This window comes from Oncorhynchus masou, chromosome 22 (genome assembly GCF_036934945.1).
Source record: "Oncorhynchus masou masou isolate Uvic2021 chromosome 22, UVic_Omas_1.1, whole genome shotgun sequence".
Lineage (NCBI taxonomy): Eukaryota > Metazoa > Chordata > Actinopteri > Salmoniformes > Salmonidae > Oncorhynchus > Oncorhynchus masou.
The window spans coordinates 49,237,146-49,259,607 of NC_088233.1; the positions used below are offsets into that span (position 1 = coordinate 49,237,146).

General features: G+C 44.9%; 1 protein-coding gene across 10 annotated transcripts in view; it reads right to left on the reverse strand.

Annotated features, from left to right (window-relative positions):
* The window catches only part of myo9ab (myosin IXAb), a 215,046-nt gene that overhangs the window by 21,361 nt on the left and 171,223 nt on the right, over window positions 1-22,462 (reverse strand). For 6 of the 10 annotated variants that reach the window (XM_064930471.1, XM_064930470.1, XM_064930469.1 and 3 more), the window contains 17 exons: window positions 21,587-21,703; window positions 18,932-19,007; window positions 18,645-18,782; window positions 18,348-18,387; window positions 17,331-17,453; window positions 16,860-16,940; window positions 16,446-16,556; window positions 15,048-15,170; window positions 14,706-14,855; window positions 13,716-14,023; window positions 9,436-10,776; window positions 9,013-9,109; window positions 8,319-8,540; window positions 6,996-7,096; window positions 6,506-6,627; window positions 2,000-2,214; window positions 115-231 (listed from right to left, as the gene is read on the reverse strand). In XM_064930471.1, coding sequence (XP_064786543.1) covers window positions 115-231; window positions 2,000-2,214; window positions 6,506-6,627; window positions 6,996-7,096; window positions 8,319-8,540; window positions 9,013-9,109; window positions 9,436-10,776; window positions 13,716-14,023; window positions 14,706-14,855; window positions 15,048-15,170; window positions 16,446-16,556; window positions 16,860-16,940; window positions 17,331-17,453; window positions 18,348-18,387; window positions 18,645-18,782; window positions 18,932-19,007; window positions 21,587-21,703 — 3,482 coding nt within the window. The remainder of the gene's footprint in view (window positions 1-114; window positions 232-1,999; window positions 2,215-6,505; window positions 6,628-6,995; window positions 7,097-8,318; window positions 8,541-9,012; window positions 9,110-9,435; window positions 10,777-13,715; window positions 14,024-14,705; window positions 14,856-15,047; window positions 15,171-16,445; window positions 16,557-16,859; window positions 16,941-17,330; window positions 17,454-18,347; window positions 18,388-18,644; window positions 18,783-18,931; window positions 19,008-21,586; window positions 21,704-22,462) is intronic. The other 4 variants (XM_064930468.1, XM_064930474.1, XM_064930467.1 and 1 more) reach the window with 3 other exon arrangements.

A 22,462-nucleotide genomic window follows, 5' to 3' on the forward strand; every position in this document is an offset into this window, starting at 1 on the left:
TACTGTTGCAAAGGAACCTGCAAGTAAGCATTTTGTTGGACGGTGTATACCATGTGTATCCTGTACATACCTTCAAACTTGAAATGACAGCGAAACAACCATAGTGGTACTCACAGCCAGAGCGGTCGAGTAGGAGTTGAATATGTTGAGGCGGAACTCCTTCAGAGCCTTCTTGAAGACCACGTCCACCAAGGTGTCCTTCTTGCCGTCCTCAGAGTCCAGGTCATTGATCTATGTGGTACAATAAATGGTCATAATAAATGCAGGTTTCCTTCATCAAACTCATCATATGCTGTAAGTCTACAAAACCTAAAGTTTGCTGCTGCTGTGTAAATATGTGACTATCGTATTATACGGTATAGTACAATACAGCACTGTTGTAGCATTCTGGTGTGTGTGTGTGTGTGTGTGTGTGTGTGTGTGAGACATTGCTCTCGCACAGTCGCACACAGTGTCTGTGTGTGTGCACGGGTTCGCATCACGCTGTTGCAGCCTGGTATAGCCACAGGACCAAAACAGGGGAGAAGTTGAGCCTCACGCTACAACGACCCATTATGCTGTTTATTGTCTGCATCTGCAACCGATCGCTGAGTCCACCTTTAATGATGAAGTCATTTACACGACTGCATTTGAGAATACGTGAATGTACAATTCATTCTGAAAAATTCAGCTCCCCGTGACTTTCTCCACATTTTGTTACGTTACAGCCGTATTCTATAATTGAATAATTAGCTTTTTGTCCCCCCATCATCAATCTATACACAATAGCCCATAATGACAAAACAAAAACATGTTTCTCGAAATGTTTGCTCATTTATATTTTTAAAAACCCTGAAATATAACATTTACATAAGTATTCATAGCCTTTACTCAGTACTTTGTAAAGCACCTTCGACAGAGATTACAGCCTAGAGTCCTCTTGGGTATGATGCTAGAAGCTTGGCATAACTGTATTTGGGGAGTTTCCACCGTTCTTCCTGGCAGATCCTCTCAAGCTCTGTCAGGGTCGCTGCACAGGTATTTTCAGGTCTCTCCAGAGAATTTCGGTTTCATCAGAACAGAGTATCTTGTTTCTCATGGTCTGACAGTCTTTAGGTGACTTTTGGCAAATTCCAAGCAGGTTTTTTCTCCCAAGGTGCCTTTTAATGAGGAGTGGCTTCCATCTGGCCACTCTATCATAGAGGCCTGATTTGTGGAGTGCTGCAGAAATGGTTGTCCTTCTGGAAGTTCCCTGACCAAGGCCCTTCTCCCCTGATTGCTCAGTTTGGCCAGGCCGCCAGCTCTAGGAAGAGTCTTGGTGGTTCCAAACTTCATCCATTTAAGAATGATGGAGGCCACTGCGTTCTTGGGGACCTTCAATGCTGCAGAACTTTTTTGGTACCCTTCCCCAGATCAGTGCCTCAACACAATCCTGTCTCTGAGCTCTACGGATAATTCCCTCGACCTTATGGCTTCGTTTTTGCTCTGACATGCACTGTCAACTGTGGGACCTTATATAGACAGGTGTGTGCCTTTCCAAATCATGTCCAATCAATTGAATTTACCACAGCTGGACTCCAAATAAGGTTATAGAAACATTTCAAGGATGATCAATTGAAACAAGATGCACATGAGCTCAATTTCGATTCTCATAGCAAAAAGTCTGAATGTGTAAATAAGTTATGTTTTTTAAAAATTTGTAATACATTTGCAGAAATTTCTAAAAACCTGTTTTCGCTTTGTCGTTATTGGTTATTGTGTGTAGATTGATGAGGATGTTTTATTTAATTTAATCCATTTTAGAATAAGGCTGTAACGAAACAAAATTTGGAAAAAGGGAAGGGGTCTGAATACTTTTTGAACGCACTGTATGTGTACACTTCTGTATATGTGAGCGTGCATCTCTATGTGCGTGTATTGTGTATCATCTTAAATTAGGAAACCAACAGTTTTCTGTAGTGCCCTGTGCATTTACTATGAGAGTGTTTGTAAGACAGACAGGTATACATAGTCTGTCTACCTTCTTCATGAGGAAGTCATTCATGCTCCTGTAGTCATGGGCGTTGGTGAGGATGTGCAGAGCATCGTTCTGCCACTGGGCAGGCTCTAGGGCCACGCTGCTGATCTTGACGCTGCGTCTCCGCCTCACTTTGGGAGAGGGGTCCTTGTTCTCCTTGGAATCCCGGCCCCTGGTTGCAGTCAGGTCGGGACTGTGGGGGGGAGATGACGTGCCATCTTGACCCGCAAAGCACAGAGAGACAAAGACACAGTAACGGTGTTGTGAAGACAATTGTTTTGGTTTTCTATTCAGTTGTATTTTTTAACAGCACGTCACCTGTGCCACTAGAGGCAGCAAAGCTCTAGATCACCTTTAATCCACAATCAAAAACACATACAAGGCTCTTCCTCACCCTCCCTTTGACAAATATGACCAAAAACTTTATCCTCCTGATACCTGATTACAAGCAAAAACTCTTAACTCAAAAAGTACCACTGACACACTCAATGTGGAAGTGGCCCGATGAAGCGGATGCTAAGCTGCAGGACTGCTTCGCGAGCACAGACTGGAATGTGTTCATTGATAACATTGAAGAGTTCACCACATCAAGTCACCGGCTTCACTAATAAGTGCATTGATGACGTCATCCCCACAGTGACTGTACGTACATATCCCAAAAAGCTGCCGCTTTCAATGAGTGGGACACTAACCCAGAAGCTTAGAAGAAATCCCGCTACAACCTCCGACGAGCCATCAAACACACAAATGTTAATACAGGACTAAGATCGAAATCCTACCATGCCGGCTCTGACGCTCGTTGGATGTGGCAGGGCTTGCAAACTATCACAGATTACAATGGAAAACCAAGCCGCGAGCCGCCCATTGACGTGAGCCTACCAGACAAGCTAAATGCCTTCTATGCTCGCTTCGAGGGAACCTGAACCATACATGAGAGCACCAGCAGTTCCGGACAAAGTTGTGTTATCTCGCTCTCCTTAGCCGATGTGAATAGGACATTTAAACAGGTTAACATTCACAAAGCCGTGGGCCGGACAGATTACCAGGAAGTGTACTTCGGGGCATGCGCTGACCAGCTGGCGGGTCTCTTCAGTGACATTTTCAACATCTTCCTAACGCAGTCTGAAATAACTACATGTTTCAAGCAGACCACCATAGTCCCTGTGACCAAGAATGCCAAGATATCTTGTCTAAATGACTATAGCGCCGTAGCACTCATCTGTAGCCATAAAGTGCTTTGAAAGACTGGTCATGGCTCACATCAACACCATCATCCAAGACACCTTGGACCCACTCCAATTTGCATACCGCCCCAACAGATCCACAAATGACACAAATTCCTTTTGCACACCATACGACCCTCTCCCACCTGGACAAGAGGAACACCTACGTGAGAATGCTGTTCATTGACTACAGCTCAGTGTTCCAACACTATAGTGCCCTCCGAGCTCATCACTAGGCACAGAACACTAGGACTGAACACCTCCCTCCGCAATTGGCCCTGACAGGCCATCCCAGGTGGTGAGGGTGGGCAACAACACATCCACCAAGCTGACACTCAACACGGAGGCCCCACTTGGGGTGTGTGCTTAGTCTTCTCCTGTACTCCCTGTTCACCCACAACTGCGTGGCTGGGCACGACTCCAACACACCATCATTAAGCTTGCTGACGACACGACAGTGGTAGGCCTGATCACCAACAACGATGAGACCGCCTATAAAGAGAAGGGCAGTGACCTGGCAGTGTGGTGCCAGGACAACAACCTCTCCCCTCAACGTCAGCAAGACAAACTAGCTGATTGTGGACTACAGGAAATTGAGGGCCGAGCATGCACATTAACATGGTTGCAGCGGAGCAGGTCGAGAGCTTCAAAATCCTTGGTTTCCACATCACTAAGGAATAATTGATTTATTATACATTTTGTTAACCTTATTTTACCAGGTAAGTTGACTGAGACTTTCTCATTTATAGCAACGACCTGGGGAAAAGTTACAGGGGAGAGGAGGGGGGGATGAACCAATTGTAAGCTGTAAAATAACATGGTCCATACACACCAGCAGTTATGAAGACACGACAATGGCTCTTCCCCCTCAGGGGGTAGTTCGTACGCACCCAGTAAATCACTAGGGCTGAGCTCCTTGCCATCCAGGACTTCTATACCAGGCGGTGTCAGAGGGAGGCCCTACAAATTGTCAAAGACTCCAGCTACCCAAGCCAGAATTGTTCTCTCTGCTACCACACGGCAAGCGGTACCGATGTACCAAGTCTGGAACCAACAGGTCCCTGAACAGCTTCAAGACATGACTACTAAATAGTTAAACAAACAGATACCCTTTTAGCGCTAACTCTTTTGACTCATCACATACATTGCTGTTACTGTTCATTACCTATTCGGTTGCCTAGCCACTTCAACTGTATGTTCATATAGGTATGGGTGAAGTCAGAACTTTACATACACTTAGGTTGGAGACATTAAAACTTGTTTTTCAACCACTCCACAAATTTCTTGTTAACAAACTATAGTTTTGGCAAGTCAGTTAGGACATCTACTTTGTGCATTACACAAGTCATTTTTCCAACAATTGTTTACAGACAGATTATTTCACTTACAATTCACTGTATCACAATTCCAGTGGGTCAGAAGTTTGCATACACTAAGTTGACTGTGCCTTTAAACAGCTTGGAAAATTCCAGAAAATTATGTCATGGCTTTAGAAGCTTCTGATAGGCTAATTGACATAATTTGAGTCAATTGGAGGTGTACCTGTGGATATATTTCAAGGCCTACCTTCAAGTTCAGTGCTTGACATCATTGGAAAATCAAAAGAAATCAGCCAAGACTTCAAAAAAAAAAAAAAAGTCAGCTTCATACTTGGGAGCAATTTCCAAACGCCTGAAGGTACCACTTTCATCTCTACAAACAATAGTACGCAAGTATAAACACCATGGGACCACGTAGCCGTCATACCGCTCAAGAAGGAGTTGCATTCTGTCTCCTAGAGATGAACATACTTTGATGCGAAAAGTGCGAAACAATCCCCGAACAACAGCAAAGGACCTTGTGAAGATGCTGGAGGAAACAGGTACAAAAGTATCTATAGCCACAGTAAAACAAGTCCTATATTAACATAACCTGAAAGGCCGCTCACAGCAAGGAAGAAGCCACTGCTCCAAAACCCCCATAAAAAACAGACTACGGTTTGCACATGGGGACAAAGATCGTACTCTTTGGAGAAATGTTCTCTGGTCTGATGAAACATTAAAATAGATCTGTTTGGCCATAATGACCATCGTTATGTTTGGAGGAAAAATGCTTGCAAGCCGAAGAACACCATCTCAACCGTGAAGCACGGGGGTGGCAGCCTCATGTTGTGGGGGTGCTTTGCTGCAGGAGGGACTGGTGCACTTCACAAAACAGATGGCATCATGAGGATGGAAAATTATGTGGATATATTGAAGAAACATCTCAAGACATCCGTCAGGAAGTTAAACCTTGGTCACAAATGTGTCTTCCAAATGACCCCAAGCATACTTCCAAAGTTGTGGCAAAATGGCTTAAGGACAACAAAGTCAAGGTATTGGAGAGGCCATCACAAAGCCCTGACCTTAATCCTATAGAATATTTGTGTTCAGAACTGAAAAAGCTTGTGCGAGCAAGGAACCCTACAAACCTGACTCAGTCACATGCTTTAAGTGGGAGAACTTGCACAATTGGTGGCTGACTAAATACTTTTTTGCCCCACTGTACCTCAATTACCTTGTACCCCTGCAAATCGACTCGGTGCTGGTACCCAGTGTATATATCCAAGTTATTGTTAATCATGGGGCTCCCGAGTGGCACAGCAGACTAAGGCACTGCATCTCAGTACTAGAGGCGTCACTACAGGCTGTATCACAACCGGTGTTGATTGGGAGTCCCATGGGTTAGGGTTTGGCCATCATTGTAAATAAGAATTTGTTCTTAACGGACTTGCCTGGTTAAATAATAACATGTTTTATTTTTTTATTGTATTTATTCCTTGTGTTATTATTTTTTCTCTGTCTTGTTGGGAAGGGCTCTTAATGAAGCATTTCACTGTTAGTCTACACCTGTTGTTTATAAAGCATGTGACTTTTTATTTGTTGGAATGTCACATGTCCAGTGTTATACAATATGTAAGGGATTATCAACGAGGGGCTATTCGTTCTCTAGAAAATGATGAACAACATGGAAGGTGTTTTCCAGAGAACGTGTTCATTTGCCGGTAGAAATGTGTTCAACATCCACTGAAGTAACGTTAGCTAGGAAGTTTACCAGATAGCGTCAGTAGCTGCCATGGTAGCTCAAACATAGAACATGTCAGAATAAACTATAAACATTTTAATTCTACCGTGCAAATATACCATGCGTTATTGGGGAATAACACACGCTCCAGAATGCCCTTCAAGCCAGCAGAAACAAGTATTCAACAATGCCATGGTATGAACAACTTTATTGTCCATTGCGCGCGCGCACACAGTGTAATTACCTGTCTTGTCGGTGCAGTCTCCCTGTGTGGACTCACTCCTGGTGGTCTGCTGCTTCTCTCTGGACAGCTTCTTCTCTGCATGCTTGGCCTTGCCCCAGAAACGCATCTTCCCTCGCACTCTGCTGCCACAAACAGAGTCAACACAAGCAATTTAGAACAAACCTTTATTCTATTTCGATTGGGCCGACCAGATTCGCCAGTGTGTGTGCTGGCTCGGATTTGTCTTTGTATAAGGGTAATAGTCTGTTTAATACAATATGAGCTCCATTTGTGCCTCTGCATAATGATTGTAATATAATAATAATAATAAATGCCATTTAGAAGACACGTATCCACCGTCCTGTGTGAATCCATTTTTCGTATGGGTGGTCCCGGGAATCGAACCCACAATCCTTTTGTTGCAAGAGCCATGCTATGCTCTAGCAACTGAGAGATTGCATACTTGCTACTGTAATATGGGCTAGAGAGCAGGAGAAGGTGCTGTAGCTACCTTCCATCCTGACTGGATGTCTTCCCAAGCGCTGCTACCTTGCCCAGGTCCCCTGAAGACATAGTCTTGTGGAACTTCTTATGCTCTTCCTTGTGAGAAGCCTGGGAGAATAGAAAGTTAGGGTGTAGCAAGGTAAGTCTTGAGACCAAACATAGGGAAGTGAAATATTTTCAATATTGATTGATTGGGCATCAAAACGCTCAGGCTATTTTGCCATGTCTTTGAGTCATATGCTGAAAAGGCAGAAGAGACACATTTGAGACATGAAAATGCATTGTCCTATAGAGGGCAGTGCAATCAAACCTGAATCTCAGAACAAAGAAATACATCCATGTTGGATGTTCCTACAGCATCCATCCATCACTCATTCATTCTGCACAAAACAACAGCCAACAGTCCACAAACAATCTAACATGTTTGAATACTGAGACATAGACATGTTTACATATAGAGTACAGACATATTTGATCAGAAAACTACTATTTCAAACTAAAAGAGATATGACTGGGTGAGGGAGGGAGGGTGCTCATGCTCGGAAAGACCTGTTAGGGAGATAATAAAAGGTATTAATGAAATGGTGTCAATGGTAGAAGGTTCCAGCATGCATCACCGATTGCACTTCTCGCTAAGACTAGTTGGACTAACCTGGTCCCAGATCTGTTTGGGATAACCATAGGAGTTAGCAAGACAGCACAAACAGTTCTGGGACCAGGCTAAGAGGAGAGGGACATTGCATTTCTCCTCTTCCAGGAACTAGACGGATGTCACAAGATCAGAGTAGACACAAGACTACATCCCGAGGGTCAGATCAGCTCCAGGTCAGCACCTGACTACTGCTCCAAGGTCAGATCAACTTTTAAACCTCCAAAATGAAGGTTAAGGTTAGGGACTAGGTTATCTGATCCTAGATCTGTGGTTGGTTAGGGGTACTGAGTGTTTATGAAGGATGATTAATTCTCTTTGGGAGAAAACACAGATCTGAAACCATGACATTACCACTTACAGTTGCAACCACGCTGTAAAGTTTTTTTTGTTGCGACAAACTATCGCTAGAAGAAGCCTGAGCCCGTGTCGGGTTTTCCCCCCTATCTGAGAAATAAAGGAGCGTCAAGCAAAGAGCTGGTAGTACAGAAACATGTCTCTGTCCAGTAGGTAAAAACTAAACGAAGTTGGAGGATGCTAGTTCAATGGGGTTAGTCGTGTTAAAAGAGTACCCTCAGGCTAGTAAGCATGGCCCCCAGAGAGAAAATAAATTGGTGGGGGTCAGTAGAAGGCAGGGGACAAGAGGGGGGGGTCGCTTGAACCCCTGCAGGGTCGGTTTACCATTTCAGAGTCACTGTAACAGGCCGGCTCAGTGCCCCCCTTGGGGTGGGTCAGGGAGGGCGGGGGGAGGAGGGGCAGCGTGCGGGACAGGGCGGGGGTGTAGAATGTGTCGACGTCGTCATCGTCCGACTGGCCCGCCCCCTCGGAGTTACAGCGGGTCAGGAAGTCAGAGCGGGTCCGAGACATACGGGCTTTCTTTTTGGGGCCGGGCCGGCCCACCTGCTCAACCACACACACCACAACACTTCAGTGGTCTGGGTACGTGATGGGAGACAGGGGTGTGTGTGTGTGTGTGTGTGTGTGTGTGTGTGTGTGTGTGTGTGTGTGTGTGTGTGTGTGGAGAGGAACGGTGTGTGTGTATATGTGTTCTATGTGGTTATCACATAGAGACACACTGACAGTCTGAGTGACACAAATTTACAAAACATGCAACTTATACAAGCACACACTCTCACATGCACATACAAGCCACAGCTGCTGGTTCTATTAATTAGTTTAAACAATATATCAGTAGGAACTACACATCAACATAGAGTGCTTTAGTATATTACAACAGAATGAGTAACGAGTTATGTAAGTTACAGTTAAGTTCTTAAAAACAAAACTCCCAAGATACGTATGTGTAAACTCTTTGTGTATTGTGTACTCTGTGTGTGTGTATGCCCTTTGGGTAGTGTACTTGTGCTCCACCCACCTCTTTGGTTCTCTGTCCAGCAGTGGCTCTAGAGGCGGAGGCCTCCTGTCTATGCATGGCCAACGACCGCTCCTGGTTCACCAGGTCCTTATCAGACCTACAACACATTCAGGAAACGTTACAACTATTTGTTGACTTTCAAGTGTACGCATTTAGTTACATATTCAAACTTATTTTTCCTGTGTTTTTGCTGATCAAGGCAATGAAAAAAAACAGAAATAAGAAATACATTTCTGTACATTTGGAGAAAAGAAGAGCCCTGTGGTGATTTGTTGAAATGAAAGTGTTAATTTGTACACACTGCCTGTCAGTGAACAGAGTCAAGCTAGTGTAGAGAGAAGAAATTAATTACAAAGCTTTTGCTAAGTGACACTTTGACTGAGCAAAATCATTACAGCAATGTTACATCAGTCAATTACTCACTTGGAGAAGGGGAGCTTGCGTCGGGAGCAGAATGTGGTGTTTGTGGGGGGCTTCTCGGTCATACTGACAATGATGGTCTGGGTCGGGCTCTTCTTCTGTGGTGCCTTGGCTGCTGCTTTGGTGGAAACTTCCCTGCTCTCCAAGATACTGTTGGTGGAGACCCAGTTGTCCTGCACCGGCCAGCCTGCCTTCCTCTCCATCTGGCTGGGTAGGACTTCACCGGATGGGGCCTTGGGCTCAGGGACAATCTGGATGTCTACCTCGGAAGGACAAAGGCCATGGGTGGAGGTGGAGGAGGGGACCAAGCTAGACCTGTCTACCCCAGTTAAGTCTCTCCGAGGCTGGGTAACAGTCCTGGGTGGCTGGGCCTTCTCTGATACTTCCAGGCCGGCGATGGGTGTAAGGCGGGAGGCAGTGGTGGTCACACCTGTCTGGAGTGCACTCTCTTGGGCTGGCGGCGCCCACAGCTCCTCCTCCAGAGGGGTCTCCTTCTGCATGCTGATGACCACAACCACGGGCCTTCGTAAGGCGGACTCTCGCCACTCCTTCACGGGCTTGCCTGGGCTCTCTTGCTTGGGCTCGCGGCTTTGGTCCTCAGAGGGGATATAGAAGGTAGCTTGTGGATCCTCTGCCACCACCTCCTTGATAGGGGATGGTATCATGGGGCTTGGATCATTCTCATTTACCACCTCTGGGTCATTCTGTGGCTGGGGCTGGGACTCTGGAGACCTTGGTCCATTCAAATCCTCTTGGGAAGGGGTCCGGAACGGCGTGAACTGGGTATCATGGCAACCGGGGTAACCAGGCCTTCCCGCCTCCACATCCATGGTGGTGTCGAGCAGCTCAAAGTTCCCGTGGCTAACGGGGAAGCACCGGTGGGGCGAGGAGGGCTGGTGGTCGTCCAGGGGACAGGGGGTGCTGTCCTGACACGGGGGTACAGGGGTCTCCTCCTCTTGCAGAGTCCCTCCTGTGCTGTGGGTCCTCACTTTGAGTAGCTCCAGGCTGAACTGGGCCTGCTCCAGCTCCCTCATGCGCCGGCTCTGTCTCTTGGCCCTCGTCTTGTGGCAGTTGGGCTCCTCTATACTCTGGCTTCTCTCGCTCTCTCCTTCTTCCTCCTCCTTCACTAAACACGCCGACTTAGACTCCTTAGAGTCTTCAGTAGGCCAGACTGTGGAGACATCTTGGATGTCATGATTGTGGTTGATCTCGAGGACCTGTTCGTCCGAGGTGTCAGTATCCAGGCCAATGGTCCTCTCTGGCTTTCTTTCTTCTGTGGTGGGGCTCCTTTGTCCATTGAGCAACTGCTTTTCATGCATACTCTGCTCTTTTAGTTCTGTGAACCTGTAGGAAACAGTCATTGTAAGCAAACACAGTTTTAAGCAATCGTCCTTCCATTCCTTCTCATATCCGATGTTATTCATCAATGTAGGATCATTTGGACCTGGGAACAATAGTGTGCAAGCTTTTGTTCCAGCCCCAGCACTAAAACAATTGTGTTTTCTTGAACAAACTATATGAATCAGGTGTTTGAGAACTAGGTTTGAGCAAAATCCAGCCTATGAATCCTTATTGTCCAACTTTCTATACAGGTAACTGCCAAAACAAAGGAAACACCCAGATAAAGTGTCTTAATAGGGTTTGGGCCACCTCGAGCCACCAGAAGTGCCTTGGTTTATATTCTATAGTGTCTAGAACTCTATTGGAGGGATGTGACACCATTCTTCCAGGAGAAATTCTGTAATTTAGTGTTTTGTTGATGGAAAACGCTGCCTCAGGCACCGCTCAATTGTGTTGAGATCTGGTGACTGACACACACACAAACTTTAAATGCCCTATGCTCCTTTGAGATGCCTCTTTCAAAGTCATTGGGTATTTTTATACATGACCATATGCAATGTTTCCTCTAAGCTCCAACGGGACTTGCACCATCGAGAGCATCCTGACCGGTTGCATCACTGCCTGGTATAGCAACCGCTCGGCCTCCAACCGCAAGGCACTACAGAGGGTAATGCATACGGCCAGGTACATCACCGGTGCCAAGCTTCCTGCGATCCAGGACCTCTATACCAGGCAGTGTCAAAGGAAGGCCCTAAGAATTGCCAAAGACTCCAGCCACCATAGTCATAGACTGTTCTCTCTGCTACCGCACGGTAAGCAGTACCGGAGCAACAAGTCTAGATCCAAAAGGCTTCTTAACAGCTACCCCAAGCCATAAGTCTCCTGAACAGCTAATAAAAATGGCCACCCAGACTATTTGCATAGCCCCCCCCCCCTCCTTTTTGCTGCTACTAGTCTCTGGTTATTATCTATGCATAGTCACTTCAACTCTACCTACATGTACATATTACCTCAACTACCTCGACTAACATGTGCCCACGCACATTGACTCTGTACTGGTACCCCCTGTATATAGCCTCGCTATTGTTATTTTACTGCTGCTCTTTAACCATTTGTCATTTATATTTCTTACTTATCAATTTTTTAACTAAACACTTTTTTCTTAAAACTGCTTTGTTGGTTAAGGGCTTGTAAGTAAGAATTTCACTGTTGTATTCGGGGCATGTGACAAAAACAATTTAATTTGATTTGACTACCTTGCAGAAGAAATATCACCCCGCGCAGAGAAGCACGAGATTGAACCCAGAAGAGGGGAGGCTGTTATCTTCTTATGGCTGAGGGCAGTATTGAGTAGCTTGGATGAATAAGGTGCCCAGAGGTGCCCAGGGTAAACTGCCTGCTACAGTCCCAGAAGCTAAGATATGCATATTATTAGTATATTTGGTCAGAAAACACTCTGATGTTTCTAAAACTGTTTGAATTATGTCTGTGAGTATAACAGAACTCATATGGCCCTGAACTCAAGAGCCCTGAACTCAAAAACCTTAGAAAAAAATCTAAACAGGAAGTGGGAAATCTGAGGCTTGTTGGTTTTCAACTCATTCCCTATTGAATATACAGTGGGATATTGTCATATTGCACTTCCTAAGGCTTCCACTATATGTCAACAGTCTTTAGAACCTTGTTTGATGCTTCTACTGTGAAGGAGGGGGGAATGAGAGGGGAATGAGTCAGTGGTCTGGCAGAGTGCCACAAGCTCAGTCTCGCGCGCTCTCACGTGAGAGTGAGCTCTGTTCCATTGCTTTTCTACAGACAAAAGGAATTCTCCGGTTGGAACATTACTGTAGATTTATGTTAAAAACATCCTAAAGATTGATTCTATATTTCGTTTGACATGTTTCTACGGACTGTAACGGAACATTTTGACTTTGTCTGCTAGGGCGTCATGAATTTGGATTGTGTACTAAACGCGCCAACAAAAAGGAGGTATTTGGACATAAATGATGAACTTTATCGAACAAATTAAACATTTATTGTGGAACTGGGATTCCTGGGAATGCATTCTGATGAAGATCAAAGGTAAGTGAATATTTATAATGCTATTTCTGGCTTCTTTTGAGTACATAACATGGCAGATATTTGTTTGGCTTGTTTTGGTCTCTGAGCGCTGTACTCAGATTATTGCATGGTGTGCTTTTTCGGTAAAGCTTTTTTGAAATCTGACACAGCGGTTGCATTAAGGAGAAGTTTATCTAAAGTTCCATGTAAAATACTTGTATTTTCATCAACATTTATAATGAGTATTTCTGTAAATTGACGTGGCTCTCTGCAAAATCACCAGATGTTTTTGGAACTACTGAACATAACGCACCAATGTATACTGAGATTTTTTGATAGAAATATGAACTTTATCGAACAAAACATACATGTATTGTGTAACATGAAGTCCTATGTGTGTCATCTGATGAAGATCATCAAAGGTTAGTGATTAATTGTATCTCTATTTCTGCTTTTTGTGACTCCTCTCTTTGGCTGGAAAAATGTCTGTGTTTTTCTGTGAATAGCACCTAACATAATCGTACGTGGTGCTTTCGCCGTAAAGCCTATTTGAAATCGGACACTGTCGTGGGATTAACAAGAAGTGTATCTTTAAAATGGTGTAAAATACTTCTATGTTTGAGGAATTCTAATTATGAAATTTCTGTTTGAATTTGGCGCCCTGCACTTTCACAGTCTGTTGTCATATTGATCCCGTTAACAGCCGTAAGAGGTTATAGCAGCAAAGGGAGGGAACAACTCCAAAGGGATGTTTGACAAGCAGGTGTCCACATACTTTTGGTCATGTAGTGTACTTTGTATCCCTCATTACTCAAGTGTTTCTGTTATTTGTGGCAGTTACCTGTACCTTTCATAAAATAGAAAAGTTTGTCACTCCTCATTACCTTAGGCGAGCCAGGTAGCCCCTACCCGCTGCCTGTAGCAGTGTCGCTGCACTGTGTGTCCTACAATTGTGGGCTCTCTCTCTGTAGGCCCGCCAGGCTGTCTGCACCGTAATGACCGCCAGAACCCTGCGCCGGCTGCTGTTTCTCCAGCTCCTCTGTATTATCAGGGCAGAGTCCTGCCACTGCAGGAACAGCCTGCGCTCCCTGAAGCCCTTCCATGCTGCCTGCAGGCACACTGCTGCCTCCTCCTGGACTGCTGCGTCCACTGCCGCCTCCGATTGTCTGAGCAGGCAGCCCCGCCACCACCTCTATGGAAAGGAGAGAATGAAGAAATGTGAATGAACAAAAATGAATGAATTGACTGGGGTGATATCGTTGCATTAAGTTAGAATGAATTTCATGTGAGCTTTTGGAGCAGGGCGGATAATCCTTTCGAGGTAAGAAATTCGGATTCAGTTCGTTTTTTGTTCAATCTGACAATGATTAGGACAGCAGTCTGAGTCTCTTCTTGTAGCCAAGTATCTCTCCCATAAACAAGATGGCTTCCAGAAAAGCCCTGCGTTTCTCATTTATTTTGGCAATTTCCCCCTCCTCCTTATAGACGGAGCATGAAGAGAAGTACAGAGATTCTCAGGACTGAGTCATTACACAACTCCAAAAAAGATGTTCTACTTCATCTCCAGAGTTACGCAATAACCTAAACTGGTTACGACCAATTTTATACGTCTGTGGGTCATGTAGAATGGAACTACTATAATCGGCTAAAAAAGTTAGTGTTAAACTTGCTGTGCGGGGAAGTTGTGTACACATGCTTTATTTAGTCTGTTATGCCAGTACAGTAACAGGGTCATGTTCATTCAGGAAGGGACTACCTAGACTTGTCCAATAAGAAATGCTAATTTTGTGTTCTGCTGAAAATAATGTTGCTATGGTGTGCCCTAATGAACACAACCCTGGACTTGGTGCGGTGCTCTGACTTTGTCATCTCACCTGGATGACATCAGCGGCCTGCCTCATCCTGATGAAGTGTTTCCTCTCCAGCCGGGCTCGGAAGCGGCGCTGCAGCGTGACGATGCACCGCAGCACCTCCGTGTGGAGCAGGGCCTGCAGCCGCTGCCGCTCTGCCTCCCGCAAGAACACCTGCAGTACAGAGAGAGACCCGGGGGGGGGCGTCAGTGACTGTATACACCCACAAATGACCAGACCCACCCACAGCCAGGGAAATTCAATAGAAACAGAACAGCTGCAACGCGAGCGTGTATCAAAGTGAGAGAAAGATGGAGAAAGAGAGAGACAAATAAAATAAAAAAGGGACATCCCCAGAGTGCGTACCATTGTGTTGCCCACTTGATACCCAGCAGGTGCTAGGTGAACCTGACGAAAGAACTCCCGGATGCCAGACTTGGTTGGTCTAGTTCTGTCTGGTAAAAGCACACGGAAGTGACGCACAAAGTCCTGCAAAGACGAGACGAAAGACAACGTTAAAGACAGCATGTCAATAGTGACCTCAGAGGGATAAAAGTTACAAGCTGTTAATAAGACTGACTACATTACAAGTGCGCGGATGTGACATCACTACGTCTACGTGCAGCTCATTGAGACTCTGGATGATGAGACTGACGACCATTGATCAGCAGTTTTCACATTTAAGTCATTTCGCAGATACTCTTACCTAGAGCTAAAGGCAGCCAGTGCATTCAGCTAAGGCAGGTAATACACAGTATTGTGTATCTGGTGTGCGCATTATGATCTTCCTGTCTGGGTTGGCGCCATGGCGGAGATAATTCTGGGCTATACTCTGCCTTGTCTCAGGATGGTAAGTTGGTGGTTGAAGATATCCCTCTAGTGGTGTGGGGGCTGTGCTTTGGCAAAGTGGGTGGGGTTATATCCTTCCTGTTTGGCCCTGTCCGAGGGTATCATCGGATGGGGCCACAGTGTCTCCTGACCCCTCCTGTCTCAGCCTCCAGTATTTATGCTGCAGTATTTTGTGTCAAGGGGCTAGGGTCAGTTTGTTATATCTCGAGTACTTCTCCTGTCTTATCCGGCGTCCTGTGTGAATTTAAGTTTGCTCGCTCTAATTCTCTCTTTCTCTCGGAGGACCTGAGCCCTAGGACCATGCCTCAGGACTACCTGGCATGATGACTCCTTGCTGTCCCCAGTCCACCTGGCCGTGCTGCTACTCCAGTTTCAACTGTTCTGCCAGCGGCTATGGAATCCTGACCTGTTCAGCAGACGTGCTACCTGTCCCAGACCGGTTGTTTTCAACTCTCTAAGTACAGCAGGATTGGTAGAGATACTCTTAATGATCGGCTATGAAAAGCCAACTGACATTTACTCCTGAGGTGCTGACTTGCTGCACCCTCGACAACTACTGTGATTATTATTTTTTGACCATGCTGGTCATTTATGAACATTTGAACATCTTGGCCATGTTCTGTTATAATCTCCACCCGGCACAGCCAGAAGAGGACTGGCCACCCCTCATAGCCTGGTTCCTCTCTAGTTTTCTTCCTAGGTTTTGGCCTTTCTAGGGAGTTTTTCCTTGCCACCATGCTTCTACACCTGCATTGCTTGCTGTTTGGGGTTTTAGGCTGGGTTTCTGTACAGCACTTTGAGGTATCAGCTGAAGTACGAAGGGCTATGTAAATAAATTTGATTTGGATTTGATTTGTTCTGCTAATTCTGTGCCCCATGACAGTGCTGTATCCTGATTGGTTGGCGAGGGCTTACCTGGAAGGTGTATTTGATGGAGTATCCTGATTGGCGGATGCGGACGGTCTCCAGCATGCCTGTGTACCTCAGCTGCCTGAGCACCAGGGCATCGTTGAAACGCAGTGGGAGCTGAGAGAGAGAGAGAGCAGCGAGATAGCAGAGAGAGAGAGAGAAATATCCAGAGAGAGAAGAAGGAGACAGAAATAAAGGCACGAAAGAAGAAGGGGAGAGAGGTACAATAGAGAAAGAGAGAGATTTAGATCGCACAATAACAGTAACACATTGTATAATTGGCTATAACGGGCTATGCAATTACCAGACATTGGTTTGTTCAGTAGTTTTATTGTTCGCTGGAGCTTGTCAGTAGTTACAGTAGTTACATTAGCATCTAACCAAACTGAAGTAGCTGTAACTACAGTAGCTTGAACACACCTTCTCTGCATTGGAGCGGATACACTTGACAAAGTAGGGCTCCGAATGACCCAGGGTCTCCATCAGCTTGTTCAGGGAGGCCTTCACACAACAAGAGACAATTGGCATTAGCTTATTAGCACAGCAATTCATTAGCACAATAATCATTAGCATCCCATCATATTGGCATTTCGTAATGAACATTAAAAATGTTATCTATTACAGTCAATTGCTGTCCAATTCCAAAATCAACCTCTTGCCCGACATTTGATGCAGATCTGAGATCATTTCTGTGACATTTTTGTGAAATGTAAATATTAAGAAAAAAAGGTTTCATTTATTTAAATATTTCTTGACACCTGTCCAATTCTTTAAGTACTACACAATGTGCCCCGGGAGTGTTGGGTGTTGGAATTGGGCATTGGTTTTAAGGGCTGAAATTCTGAACGACAAAGTCTGTCACGGGAGGGCGAGAAGGAAATTGAGTCTTACCTGGAACTGGGCGCTGATGCTGGGCGGCTTCTTCTTCTTGTGCAGGTGGAGGAGGGACTTGGTGATGCGGTCGTGGAGGGTCACACTGCTCAGGTACCTCAGAGACTTCACATCCAGCAGGTGCTGCACAGAGAGAGGAACCGCCATAAGAACACGGCCAGATGAGTATTACATTTTATGACATTTGTTACTGTTTTTGTTTTGATAAAATGGAGGAGAGGGGTATCCAGCATCATGGTGAAAAAAATAAAAAATACAAGTTGCAGTACATAGTGCCCTGTTCTATTGAGCGTGCAATGATGTCGGAGAAAATAAATCTGCGTTTGTTGCTTGAGGTAACGTCTGTTGTTGTAATATCGCAAACGGATTTCAGCTTTCAGCTCTGTCATTTCACTGCAGTGCTGTAATCAAGGGGTCTTCAACTTTTTCTTGCCCATGCACCCCCGCTCAGGCAAACCGACAGGTGAATGATAATGGAAAGGAGAAATAGGATTGTCAACATTTTAAAAAATTAATCGGTTTGGTAGATATTTTTTTTCTTCATTTTTATGACCTTCCCACATAATTGAAGGAAGAAACTCAAACATAGCCTATTAGCTAGAAACTTTCCGCTAATAAGAACTATTTAGCTTGTTAAACAAAGGATAGCCATGTGTTGGCCAGAATAATACTGCGTCTGCTACTTGCGGGTGCTTTTTCAAAGCCTATGTTAGATACCTCAGTGAGTGTAATTAGCTCCAATGAGTGTAATTTGCTCAATATTAGGAATTGAGAAATAACATTGTCATTATAAATAAAACATTTGTTTATTCTGTTGTTGCTAGTGATATGTCCAACCCCCCTCCCCCCCATGTAATTAAAAATATATATATTTTTGCAGACCCCAGGTTGAATACCCCAGCTGTTATCCATTAATTCACTATTGGCCTTTCATATGTATATCATGTTGAAGCCATAGAGAAATTCTCACTTGTACATTCACAGTGGAAAATGACCACATCTTTGTAAGGCCCTTACCTTCGGTAGGCAGGGCTTGGACTTATAGTTTTTGTTCCGCCTGTGGGAGAGAGATTGGTTGTCAGATATATTACAGAATAAACACACATTGACCATGGATTGACCACTGCCTGACCACGGTTGCTGACCGTGGTGCGAGCTGCATGATGATGGTCAGACGGGTCATGTTCACATGAGGATGCCCCTGCGCTCTCCCCAGGAGAATCATTTCGTATGAACACATATTGAGCGTGGGATTGAACACTGGCTGATCAACGTTTGAATGTGTGCGTGGTCCGACTTTGTAGTCATACTCACATGAGGATGCCCTGCGCTCTCTCCAGGAGCTTGCTGCTAGTGGAGTTGACGAAGACGCCGTCATCGAACTCCGAGCCTGAGGAAGACAGACGACCCTGTATGGAGCTACGACCGTTACAGCCCACACCATAACCATCCCTAGAGGAAAGAGAGAGAGAGAGAGACAGAGACACAGAGAGAGAGAGAGAGAGAAATTGCTGTAGCATATACTGAACAATCACACACTGAAAGCAGAACAGCTCATTGCTCTGAGTGTCCATAAAACAGTGTGACAGCCAGGTTCATACCTGCCGGATTTCTCGTTCAGTGTGTTGGTGCCATGGATGTCTGACAAGGGGGTCCGGGGATTCTTTCTAGCGATACCTGTACGAGACCGCGATGTAAGGGAGGAGGGAGAGCGAGAAAGAGAGAGTGAGAGGATGTGTCAATTGTATAAACCTTTAAGGAGGGACATGTCGTCTCATCACCAAAAAAACCATGCATACAATGAACATCTGTCTAGTCAGTCCGTATCATTGGTTAACGTATTGCTTAATTCACATTGGGTCATTATCAGGCAAGATGCATGTGTGTGTGATTAAAAGGCATCGCACTGCAAGACCCTCATTTTCAAAATAGTGATCAGCCACCGCCACAACCCCCCCCCCCCCAAAGGCTGATGAGGACAGATATGAACGCTCCCTCCCTCCCGTCTCAACTCTCATCTCTCTTAATGGACTGATTTCCCAGCAGGTATCTCCCTGCCATGCTTTAAAAAGGCCAGATAATGGGGAATGAGAGAGATATCCCCACGGGCCTGGGGCATAAATGTATTTAACATTGAACATTTGGGACAAGCTGCATGGTTTGGAGGCTTGGAAGCTCACTGAATTCTTTAACTGTCCATTGTCCTGTACACTAGAAACATTTCCCTCAGGGATGATCCATTTAAGAGACTGAGGCTGTTGTGCATTGGATTCAGTTTGATTTGTGTGTCCATCATGAAAGTGCTATGACATATGGAACACACACACACACACACACACACACACACACACACACACACACACACACACACACAGGGTCCAGGCTATTGTCAGTCCGTCTCTGAACTGGCAGCGAAGCCCCTGAGGACGGAGGAAAATGGAACAACAGAGGAAGGAGGAAACAGTAACTCACAGTGCTTATTAAACACACTGCCATGAGGTCTATTTCAGTGCGTATGTGTGGGAGTGGTCACGCATGACAAACAGCCTCATTACGATCACTATTACAGGGCAAATTGCACAACAGGGCCTTATGAAGTAAGAGGATCCAAGTCTGATTTCCAATGAGTTATTAGTAATAGCAATGCAATTTCTCGCTGAGGCCAAAAATTGTTGCAGACCTGTTTATTATTACTAGTGATGCACAGATATTACATTTTTGGCCGATACCGATATCCAATATTTTCCTTGCCAAAATACCTGATATTGATAACCAATATTTAAAATGTTAGCAGCCTTTTAAGTTTGAAGTTAAATAGTTAACACACACATACATGGACACAGCGGTCTAAGGCACTGCATCTCAGAGCAAGAGGCGTCACTACAGTCCCTTGTTCGAATCCAGGCTGTATCACATCCGGCCGTGATTGGGAGTCCCATAGGGTGGCACACAATTGTACCAGCGTCGCCCGGGCCAATTGTATATAAGAATTTGTTCTTAACTGACTTGCCTAGTTAAATAAAGGTTACACCACACACACACACACACACACCAACAAGTTATTTTGTTGGCATTTACGTATGTCCCCAATACCAGTAAAACATAATCAAAACCTGTTTATTTCACTTACTTGCTGTGCTGTTTCGTTGTTAATTTGTTCAGTCGTTTCATTCTTAACCAGGATTTCTATGGAACGCCGTTTAGCTAGCTAACTATACAGCTAGGTGTCATCTAAAATATCCCTAATTTATAAGACAGTTTTTATTTGATTAATGGTGGTCGGTCCCATCGATGTGAAGCTAAGAATTAGCCACAATAGTGGAATTTGCGGTTAGCCTTCAAAATAAAAGTATGGAATAATTATACTATTTGTATTCATTTGCATCACTGTCAATGACATACTTTTATTTTGAAGGCAAACCGCAATTCCACTATTGTACCTAATCCTTATTGTGGCTAGTGCCGGTCGAGCCTCACTAGCCAGATGAAGCTAGCTGGGGAACAGCAACCGGCAACCGGCAACCTCGCTTATACTTACTCACAATGATTCCTAAATCATTGCTAAGAATAATGAAAATGACTGCAGTTCCTACTGGTCATTGTTTTCAGGCTGGTTGTATTGGTGCTAGCTACCCCAGAAGTTGCGGTTGAACAAATTATGCTTTATTACCAACGCAGTATTGTAAACGCATCGTTTGTGGCTGGTGTTTGCTTGTTTTTTGTACAGCTTTGACAGTGCTACTGTATCATTTTTGACATGCAAAGACCCAAACGGTGTTCCATAGTACGTATGTCGTGAAGCTAATAGCAGTAATGCTCTTACTGTGTAACTCCGGTAGGGTAACAAAAATAGCGCACTTGGTAGTGTGTACTGTTGCTCGACCAGTCGGCGAAAGCCAACATCACCCACGACAGAGAACAGTTGATTGTCAAGGGCAATGAATTCCATTAATGGTTTTCACATTTGAGTTGTGGGTTAACAGCCTTGTTCAGGGGCAGAATGACAGATTTATGTACCTTGTCAGCTCAGGGATTCGATCTTGCAACCTTCCGATTACTAGGCTACGCTGCCTCCCCAAATACAAACACATTAGTTACATGTTAAATGATAAAAAACACTGTAAATATCAGAGTGGGCCTTTAATTGAGGGAGAACAAGTTAATTCAAAACAAGCTAATTGTCCCCTTCTTTATTTGTAAGCCCAGGAAAGGGGAGTTGGGCAGCAGAGAGGATTGTGGGACTTGGAGTTTCTTACTGTATTTCTCATCTTTGCATCTCTGCAGGATCTCCAGGCTCCTCTGGTGCACAGGGTGGTGGAGGAAGCTGAAGCTGTCCACGCTCTTGACAACACATGGTACAGCAGCATCATTCCCTGCAAAAAAAAAAAACAAAAAAAAGAAAGAAAAAAAAAAAAAGAAAGAAAAACAAAGAGAAAAAGAGAAAGAGGAGACAGGTGAGAGACAGAAACAAAAAGAGGGAGAGAGAGCGAAAAGAGGGAGGGAGGAAAGAGAGGAACAGACAGGGAGAAATAAGAGGAAGAAATAGTATGTGTTAAGTTTGCAAAATATTTGACTGAATGCCATGTAAATGGCTGGAGATGAAGCCTAATGTGGAAGTTCAATTATAATCGGGGGGGAAAGTAGCAGCCCCATGCATCATCACTGGTCAGGTTTGTCCCCCTAAAACTATCAACCTCCAGGATGTTGCCCTGCCAGTGTTTATACATGGGTATAAAAATGCATACTTGAACATCCCCGAAACCAGGGGGCGGTCTCCATGGCGATGAATAATGGAGTAGACTTTCGTTCAGGGGTTGTGAAATCAAGCTAGTCTAATGGCGGAGAACGATCAGGAGAAACACATTGAGAGAAAAGCCCTGGAGAAAAGTAACATTTGATCAGTTGCTATTTCTGACAGCCCACTGAGGGAAACATGCTGTACTGTGGTGGCTCGGAAGGGAGATAACTTGTATCACAAAAAGCCTCAGTATGTGCACTCTATCACTGTGGAAGAGGGGTGAGTGTGTGTGTGAGTCTGGGAGAGTGTACGTCCAAGAGAGAGGGGGGGGGGGGGGAAAGAGAAGAGAGAGAGAGAGAGAGAGAGAGAGAGAGAGAGAGAGAGAGAGAGAGAG